Source organism: Zeus faber (assembly GCF_960531495.2).
Source record: "Zeus faber genome assembly, chromosome: 1".
NCBI classification, from domain to species: Eukaryota; Metazoa; Chordata; class Actinopteri; order Zeiformes; family Zeidae; genus Zeus; species Zeus faber.
Genome location: NC_137193.1, coordinates 1055614 through 1065613, shown reverse-complemented (window position 1 = coordinate 1065613; position 10000 = coordinate 1055614). Strand labels below are relative to the sequence as shown.

The window sequence follows — 10000 nt, the reverse complement described above, 5'->3', positions numbered from 1 at the left end:
AGTTATACAACCAGTCAAAATAGTTATACAACTAGACATAATAGTTATAAATGGCTTCATTGCAACTTAATTAGTCATACTAGTTATAAAACAAGACATAATAGTTATTAAACGACTCATACTAGTTATAAAACTAGTCATACTAGGAATAAAACTAGTTTTATAACTAGTATGACTAGTTGAATAACTATTATGTCTTGTTTTATTACTACTATGACAAGTTTAATAGCTATGATGCCTTGTTTTATAACTAGTATGGCAAGTTTAATAACTATTATGTATTGTTTTATAACTAGAATGACTAGTTTTATCACTAGTATGACTCATTTGATAAGTATTATGTCTAGTTTAATGACTAGTTGAATAACTGTTATGTATTGTTTTATAACTAGAATGACTAGTTTTATCACTAGTATGACTCATTTGATAAGTATTATGTCTAGTTTAATGACTAGTTGAATAACTGTTATGTCTTGTTTTATAACTAGTATGACTAGTTTAATAGCTATGATGTCTTGTTTTATAACTATGATTAGTTCAATAACTATTATGTCTTGCTAGTTGAATAACAATGACGTATTTTATAAAAAGTATGACTAGTTTTATAGCTCTCATGTGTAGTCTAATAACTATTATAGGTTTAGGGTTAGGGTTACATAATAGTTATTAGACTACACATGATAGTTATACAACTAGTCATACTAATTGTAAAAAACGTCATTGTTATTTAATTAGTCATACTAGTTATGAAACAAGACATAATAGTTATTAAACTAATCATACTAGTTATAAAATAAGACATCATAGTTATTAAACTCATCATACTAGTTATAAAACAAGACATCATAGCTATTAAACTAGTCATACTAGTTATAAAACAAGACATAATAGTTATTCAACTAGTAATACTAGTTATAAAACAAGACATAATAGTTATTCAACTAGCCATACTAGTTATAAAACTAGACATAATAGTAATAAAAGTAGACATACAAGTTGCACAAATATACATAATAGTTATTAAACTAGTCATACTAGTTATTAAAGTTATTAGTTATTAAACTAGACATAATAGTAGTCATACTACTTATAAAAGTAGTCATAATAGTTATACAACTAGACATAATAGTTATAAAACTAGACATAATAGTTATAAAGTAGATATAATAGTTATTAAACTAGTCATACTACTTATAAAACTAGCCATACTAGTTATAAAACTAGACATAATAGTTATAAAACTAGACATAGTAGTTATAAAGTAGATATAATAGTTATTAAACTAGTCATACTACTTATAAAACTAGACATAATAGTTATCAAATTAGACATAATAGTTATAAAACTAGTCATAATAGTTATAAAAGTAGCATAATAGTTATAAAACTAGATATAACAGTTATTAAAGTAGACATAATAGTTATTAAACTAGACATAATAGTTGTAAAACTAGACATAGTAGTTATAAAGTAGATATAATAGTTATTAAACTAGTCATACTAGTTATTTAACTAGTCATACTAGTTATTTAACTAGTCATACTAGTTATAAAACAAGACATCATAGTTATAAAACGAGACAGAATAGTTATAAAAATTGACATAATAGTTATACTACTAGACATAATAGTTATTAAACAAGTCATACTAGTTATAAAACTAGACATACTAGTGATACAACTAGTAATACTAGTTATTAAATAAGTCATACTAGATCAAACGAGATAAAACTAGACATAGCAGTTACAGAAATAGACAGAATAATAGCTATTGAACTAGTTATCCTAGTTATAAAACAAGACATAATAGTTATTAAACTAGTCATTACAGCTATAAAACTAGACGTAATAGTTATTAAACTAGTCAGACTAGTTATAAAACAAGACATCATAGTTGTTAAACTACACATACTAGTTATAAAACTAGACATAATAGTAATACAAGTAGACATACAAGTTGCAGAAATATATACTAGATATCATACTAGATCAAACGAGATAAAACTAGACATAGCAGTTACAGAAATAGACAGAATAATAGCTATTGAACTAGTTGTCCTAGTTATAAAACAAGACATAATAGTTATTAAACTAGTCATTACAGCTATAAAACTAGACGTAATAGTTATTAAACTAGTCATACTAGTTATAAAACAAGACATCATAGTTGTTAAACTACACATACTAGTTATAAAACTAGACATAATAGTAATACAAGTAGACATACAAGTTGCAGAAATATATACTAGATATCATACTAGATCAAACGAGATAAAACTAGACATAGCAGTTACAGAAACAGACAGAATAATAGCTATTGAACTAGTTATCCTAGTTATAAAACAAGACATAATAGTTATAAAACTAGACATAATAGTTATAAAACTAGACATAATAGTTATTAAACTAGTCATACTACTTATAAAAGTAGTCATAATAGTTATACAACTAGACATAATAGTTATAAAATTAGCCATACTAGTTATAAAACTAGACATAATAGTTATTCAACTAGTCACAGAAATATACATAATAGTTATTAAACTAGTCCTACTACTTGTAAAAGTAGTCATAATAGTTATAAAACTAGACATAATAGTTATAAAGTAGATATAATAGTTATTAAACTAGTCATACTACTTATAAAACTAGCCATACTAGTTATAAAACTAGACATAATAGTTATAAAACTAGACATAGTAGTTATAAAGTAGATATAATAGTTATTAAACTAGTCATACTACTTATAAAACTAGCCATACTAGTTATAAAACTAGACATAATAGTTATAAAACTAGACATAGTAGTTATAAAGTAGATATAATAGTTATTAAACTAGTCATACTACTTATAAAACTAGCCATACTAGTTATAAAACTAGACATAATAGTTATAAAACTAGACATAGTAGTTATAAAGTAGATATAATAGTTATTAAACTAGTCATACTACTTATAAAACTAGACAAAATAGTTATCAAATTAGACATAATAGTTATAAAACTAGTCATAATAGTTATAAAAGTAGCATAATAGTTATAAAACTAGATATAACAGTTATCAAAGTAGACATAATAGTTATTAAACTAGACATAATAGTTATAAAACTAGACATAGTAGTTATCAAATTAGACATAACAGTTATAAAACTAGTCATAATAGTTATAAAAGTAGCATAATAGTTATAAAACTAGATGTAACAGTTATCAAAGTAGACATAATAGTTATTAAACTAGACATAATAGTTATAAAACTAGACATAGTAGTTATAAAGTAGATATAATCGTTATTAAACTAGTCATACTAGTTATTTAACTAGTCATACTAGTTATAAAACAAGACATTAGAGTTATAAAACGAGACAGAATAGTTATAAAAATTGACATAATAGTTATACTACTAGACATAATAGTTATTAAACAAGTCATACTAGTTATAAAACTAGACATACTAGTGATACAACTAGTAATACTAGTTATTAAATAAGTCATACTAGATCAAACGAGATAAAACTAGACATAGCAGTTACAGAAATAGACAGAATAATAGCTATTGAACTAGTTATCCTAGTTATAAAACAAGACATAATAGTTATTAAGCTAGTCATTACAGCTATAAAACTAGACGTAATAGTTATTAAACTAGTCAGACTAGTTATAAAACAAGACATCATAGTTGTTAAACTACACATACTAGTTATAAAACTAGACATAATAGTAATACAAGTAGACATACAAGTTGCAGAAATATATACTAGATATCATACTAGATCAAACGAGATAAAACTAGACATAGCAGTTACAGAAATAGACAGAATAATAGCTATTGAACTAGTTATCCTAGTTATAAAACAAGACATAATAGTTATAAAACTAGACATAATAGTTATAAAACTAGACATAATAGTTATTAAACTAGTCATACTACTTATAAAAGTAGTCATAATAGTTACACAACTAGACATAATAGTTATAAAATTAGCCATACTAGTTATAAAACTAGACATAATAGTTATAAAACTAGACATAGTAGTTATAAAGTAGATATAATAGTTGTTAAACTAGTCATACTCCTTATAAAACTAGACATAATAGTTATAAAACCAGACATAATAGTTATTAAACTAGTCATACTAGTTATAAAACAAGACATCATAGCTATTAAACTAGTCAATATAGTTCTAAAACTAGATATAATAGTTATAAAAATTGACATAATAGTGATCGTATTAGACATAATAGTTATAGTACTAGACATAATAGTTATACTACTAGACATAGTAGTTCTAAAAGTAGACATAATAGTTATTAAACTAGTCATACTACTGATAAAACTAGACATAACAGTTATTAAACTAGATACACTAGTTATACAACTAGTCATACCACTTATAAAACCAGAAATAATAGTTATAAAACTCGACATAATAGTTATAAAAGTAGACAAAATAGTTATTAAACTAGTCATCCTAGTTATAAAAGTCACATAATAGTTATTAAACTAGTCGTAATAGTTATAAAACTAGACAGAATAGTTATAAATGTAGACAAAGTTGTTATTAAACTAGTTACACTTGTTATTAAGCTAGTCATACTAGTTATAAAAATAGACAATAGTTATGAAGGTAGACATAATACTTGTACTACGAGACAAAATAGTTATAAAACCAGACATAAAAGATATAAAAGTAGACAAAATAGTTTTAAACTAGACGTAATAGTTATAAAACTAGCCATACTAGTTATTAAACTAGTCATACTAGTTATAAAAGTAAAATAGTTATTCAACTAGTCATAATAGTTATAAAACTAGACATAATAGTCATAAAAGTAGAGATAATAGTTATTAAACTCATCATACTGTAATAGGTATTAAACAGGACACTAGTGATTAAACTAGTCATACTAGTTGTAAAACATGACACACTAGTTGTAAATTTAAAAAACCTTTAAAACTATAGGTAGTAGGAGTTGTTATTTAGCCACAGACACTTGGTGGGTGTGTACCTCACCTTGCGTAGCTTGGGCAGCGAGGGCAGCTTGGCCAGCGATGTCAGCCCCACGTTGACCATGCTGAGGAACTCCAGCTCCTTGAAGTCCTCCGTCAGACCCTCCACCTCCCCATCGCTGGAGCGGCAGTTATCCACCACCAGCTCTGCTACCTGGGGATGGGCGTCAAAAGTTATCACTATGTATGAAATATCAATATATCAATATAGAATCCAGTATCCTAATCCACCACCAGCTCTGCTACCTGGGGATGGGCGTCAAAAGTTATCATTATGTATGAAATAAATTATCATTACATATGAAATGAGTTGTCATTATGTATGAAATAAATTATCATTACATATGAAATGAGTTGTCATTATGTATGAAATAAATTATCATTACATATGAAATGAGTTGTCATTACATATGAAATAAGTTCTCATTACGTATGAAATAAGTTATCATTACATATGAAATAAGTTATCATTACATGTGAAATAAGTTATCATTACGTATGATATAAGTTATCATTACATATGAAATAAGTTCTCATTACGTATGAAATAAGTTCTCATTACGTATGAAATAAGTTCTCATTACATATGAAATAAGTTCTCATTACGTATGAAATAAGTTATCATTACGTATGAAATAAGTTATCATTACGTATGAAATAAGTTATCATTACATGTGAAATAAGTTATCATTACGTATGAAATAGGTTATCATTATGTATGAAATAAGTGATCATTACATATGAAATAAGTTATCATTACATGTGAAATAAGTTATCATTATGTATGAAATAAGTTATCAATACATATGAAATAAGTTATCATTATGTATGAAATAAGTTATCACTACATATGAAATAAGTTATCATTACGTATGAAATAAGTTATCACTACATATGAAATAAGTTATCATTACATATGAAATAAGTTATCATTACGTATGAAATAAGTTATCATTACATATGAAATAGGTTATCATTACGTATGAAATAAGTTATCATTACGTATGAAATAAGTTATCATAAGTTATCATTATGTATGAAATAAGTTATCATTACATATGAAAGAAGTTATCATTACGTATGAAAAAAGTTAACATTACGTATGAAATAAGTTATCATTACATGTGAAATAAGTTATCATTACGTATGAAATAAGTTATCATTACGTATGAAATAAGTTATCATTATGTATGAAATAAGTTATCATTATGTATGAAATAAGTTATCATAAGTTATCATTACGTATGAAATAAGTTATCATTACGTATGAAATAAGTTATCACTACATATGAAATAAGTTATCATTACATATGAAATAAGTTATCATTAGTTATCATTATGTATGAAATAAGTTATCATAAGTTATCATTACGTATGAAATAAGTTATCATTACGTATGAAATAAGTTATCACTACGTATGAAATAAGTTATCATTACATATGAAATAAGTTATCATTACGTATGAAATAAGTTATCACTACATATGAAATAAGTTATCATTACGTATGAAATAAGTTATCATTACATGTGAAATAAGTTATCATAAGTTATCATTATGTATGAAATAAGTTATCATAACTTATCATTACGTATGAAATAAGTGATCTCTATCCATCCCTCTATCCCTCTCTCTCTCCGTCCCTCTATCCCCCTTACTATCAGTCCCTCTATCCCTCTGTTTCCGTCCCTCTATCCCCCTTACTATCAGTCCCTCTATCCCTCTGTTTCCGTCCCTCTACTCTCTCTAACCGTCCCTCATTCCACCTCTCTCCCTCTCTATTCCTCCCTCTATTCCTCTCTCTTTCCATCCCTCTATCCCTCTCTCTAGCCATCCTTCTGTCCATCCCTCTATCCCTCTCTCTATCTGTCCCTCTATCCCTCTCTCTTTCCGTCCCTCTATCCCTCTCTCTTTCCGTCCCTCTAGCCCTCTCTCTTTCCATCCCTCTATCCCTCTCTCTTTCTGTCCCTCTATCCATCTCTTTCCGTCCCTCTATCCCTCTCTCTATCTGTCCCTCTATCCTTCTCTCTATCCATTCCTCTATCATCTCTCTTTCCATCCCTCTATCCCTCTCTCTTTCCATCCCTCTATTCCTCTCTCTATCCCTCTCTCTTTCCATCCCTCTATGGGTCCCTCTATCCATCTCTCTTTCCATCCCTCTATCCCTCTCTTTCCGTCCCTCTATCCGTCTCTCTATCTGTCCCTCTATCCCTCTCTCTATCCATTCCTCTATCATCCCTCTCTCTTTCCATCCCTCTATACCTCTCTCTTTCTGTCCCTTTACCCCTCTCTTTCTATCCCTCTATCGTTCTCTCTATCCATTCCTCTATCATCTCTCTTTCCATCCCTCTATCCCTCTCTCTTTCCATCCCTCTATCCCTCTCTTTCCATCCATCTATCCCTCTCTCTTTCCATCCCTCTATCCCTCTCTCTATCTGTCCCTCTATCCCTCTCTCTTTCTGTCCCTCTACCCCTCTTTTTCCATCCCTCTATCCCTCTCTCTATCCATTCCTCTATCATCTCTCTTTCCATCCCTCTATCCCTCTCTCTCCTTGTCCCTCTACCCCTCTCTTTCCATCCGTCTATCCCTCTCTCATTCCATCCCTCTATCCCCCTCTCTATCTGTCCCTCTATCCCTCTTTCCATCCCTCTATCCCTCTCTCTTTCTGTCCCTCTACCCCTCTCTTTCCATCCCTCTATCCCTCTCTCATTCCATCCCTCTATCCTTCTCTCTTTCCATCCCTCTATCCCTCTCTTTCCATCCCTCTATCCCTCTCTCTTTCCATCCCTCTATCCCTCTCTCTTTCTGTCCCTCTACCCCTCTCTTTCCATCCCTCTATCCCTCTCTCTTTCCATCCCTCTCTCTATCTGTCCCTCTATCCCTCTCTCTTTCTGTCCCTCTACCCCTCTTTTTCCATCCCTCTATCCCTCTCTCTATCCATTCCTCTATCATCTCTCTTTCCATCCCTCTATCCCTCTCTCATTCCATCCCTCTATCCCTCTCTCTATCTGTCCCTCTATCCCTCTCTCTTTCTGTCCCTCTACCCCTCTTTTTCCATCCCTCTATCCCTCTCTCTATCCATTCCTCTATCATCTCTCTTTCCATCCGTCTATCCCTCTCTCATTCCATCCCTCTATCCCCCTCTCTATCTGTCCCTCTATCCCTCTCTCTTTCCATCCCTCTATCCCTCTCTCTATCTGTCCCTCTATCCCTCTCTCTTTCTGTCCCTCTACCCCTCTTTTTCCATCCCTCTATCCCTCTCTCTATCCATTCCTCTATCATCTCTCTTTCCATCCGTCTATCCCTCTCTCATTCCATCCCTCTATCCCCCTCTCTTTCCATCCCTCTATCCCTCTCTCATTCCATCCCTCTATCCCTCTCTCTTTCCATCCCTCTATCCCTCTCTCTATCTGTCCCTCTATCCCTCTCTCTTTCTGTCCCTCGGCCCCTCTCTTTCCATCCCTCTATCCCTCTCTCTATCCATTCCTCTATCATCTCTCTTTCCATCCCTCTATCCCTCTCTCTTTCTGTCCCTCTACCCCTCTCTTTCCATCTGTCTATTCCTCTCTCATTCCATCCCTCTATCCCTCTCTCTATCTGTCCCTCTATCCATCTTTCCATCCCTCTATCCCTCTCTCTTTCCATCCCTCTATCCCTCTATCTGTCCCTCTATCCCTCTCTCTTTCTGTCCCTCTACCCCTCTCTTTCCATCCCTCTATCCCTCTCTCATTCCATCCCTCTATCCCTCTCTCTTTCCATCCCTCTATCCCTCTCTCATTCCATCCCTCTATCCCTCTCTCTTTCCGTCCCTCTATCCCTCTCTCTTTCCATCCCTCTATCCCTCTCTCATTCCATCCCTCTATCCCTCTCTTTCCATCCCTCTATCCCTCTCTCTATCCCTCTCTTTCCATCCCTCTCTCTTTCCGTCCCTCTATCCCTCTCTTTCCATCCCTCTATCCCTCTCTTTCCATCCCTCTATCCCTCTCCTTTTCCATCCCTCTATCCCTCTTTCCATCCCTCTATCCCTCTCCTTTTCCATCCCTCTATCCCTCTCTCTTTCCATCCCTCTATCCCTCTCCTTTTCCATCCCTCTATCCCTCTTTCCATCCCTCTATCCCTCTCCTTTTCCATCCCTCTATCCCTCTCTCTTTCCATCCCTCTATCCCTCTCCTTTTCCATCCCTCTATCCCTCTTTCCGTCCCTCTATCCGCCCGTCTCCTTTATTCAGGAGCGTGCTGCCAGGGCGTCCTGGCCTTCAGCTTCCATCACAGATCAACATGCTGCCTCTCCTCCTCCACCTCCTCCATCCTCCGTTCTCCACCCTACACCAGATGGTGCTAAGGAGGCGGTGGTGTTCTCCAAACACTTATAATACACATTATCAGGTTTAATTTATACACATGATGGCAACTAATGCCATGAATAAACATTCTATTAATAACAGTAATTATCTATGTAGTGAATTAGTATTATATAATGTAATGAAGTATTATATATTCTATATATAATTACATGTGTTCTCTATTAAAAACTCTTCTAAGGAATGAATCACACTGCAGTCTATTAGTAAACAGTATGTTTACCATTTTACTCTACAAATAAGTGTGTATCTGCACCCACTGCTGTTGGAAAGAGGACATTTTATTTGCAAACATGCAATTTAGGCTGGTGATATTTATGATATAATACTACTACTACTACTACTACTACTACTACTAATAATAATAATAATAATACTACTTCTACTACTAACAATAATAATGATAATTATTATTAATATTATTATTAATATTATTATTAATATTATTGTTGTTGTTGTTATTATTATTATTATTAGTATTGTTATTATTATAATTATACATATTTCTTATGAATTCGAAAACATTTGTATCTTAAAAAAATGTAGGTTCGAATATTTTTGCAAATAATTATATTCCGCAAAACTGAGATGTTAATTGTGTTTATTTTCAAAGTTTGCTGTCGTTTTGCTAAATTT

The 10000-nt window shown here is 31.8% G+C and overlaps 1 protein-coding gene across 3 annotated transcripts in view; it reads right to left on the bottom strand.

Annotated features, from left to right (window-relative positions):
- Positions 1-10000, bottom strand: part of anp32e (acidic (leucine-rich) nuclear phosphoprotein 32 family, member E) — a 17838-nt gene that overhangs the window by 6582 nt on the left and 1256 nt on the right. For all 3 annotated transcript variants that reach the window (XM_080014134.1, XM_080014132.1, XM_080014133.1), the window contains exon 2: positions 5009-5158. In XM_080014134.1, coding sequence (XP_079870260.1) covers positions 5009-5158 — 150 coding nt within the window. The remainder of the gene's footprint in view (positions 1-5008; positions 5159-10000) is intronic.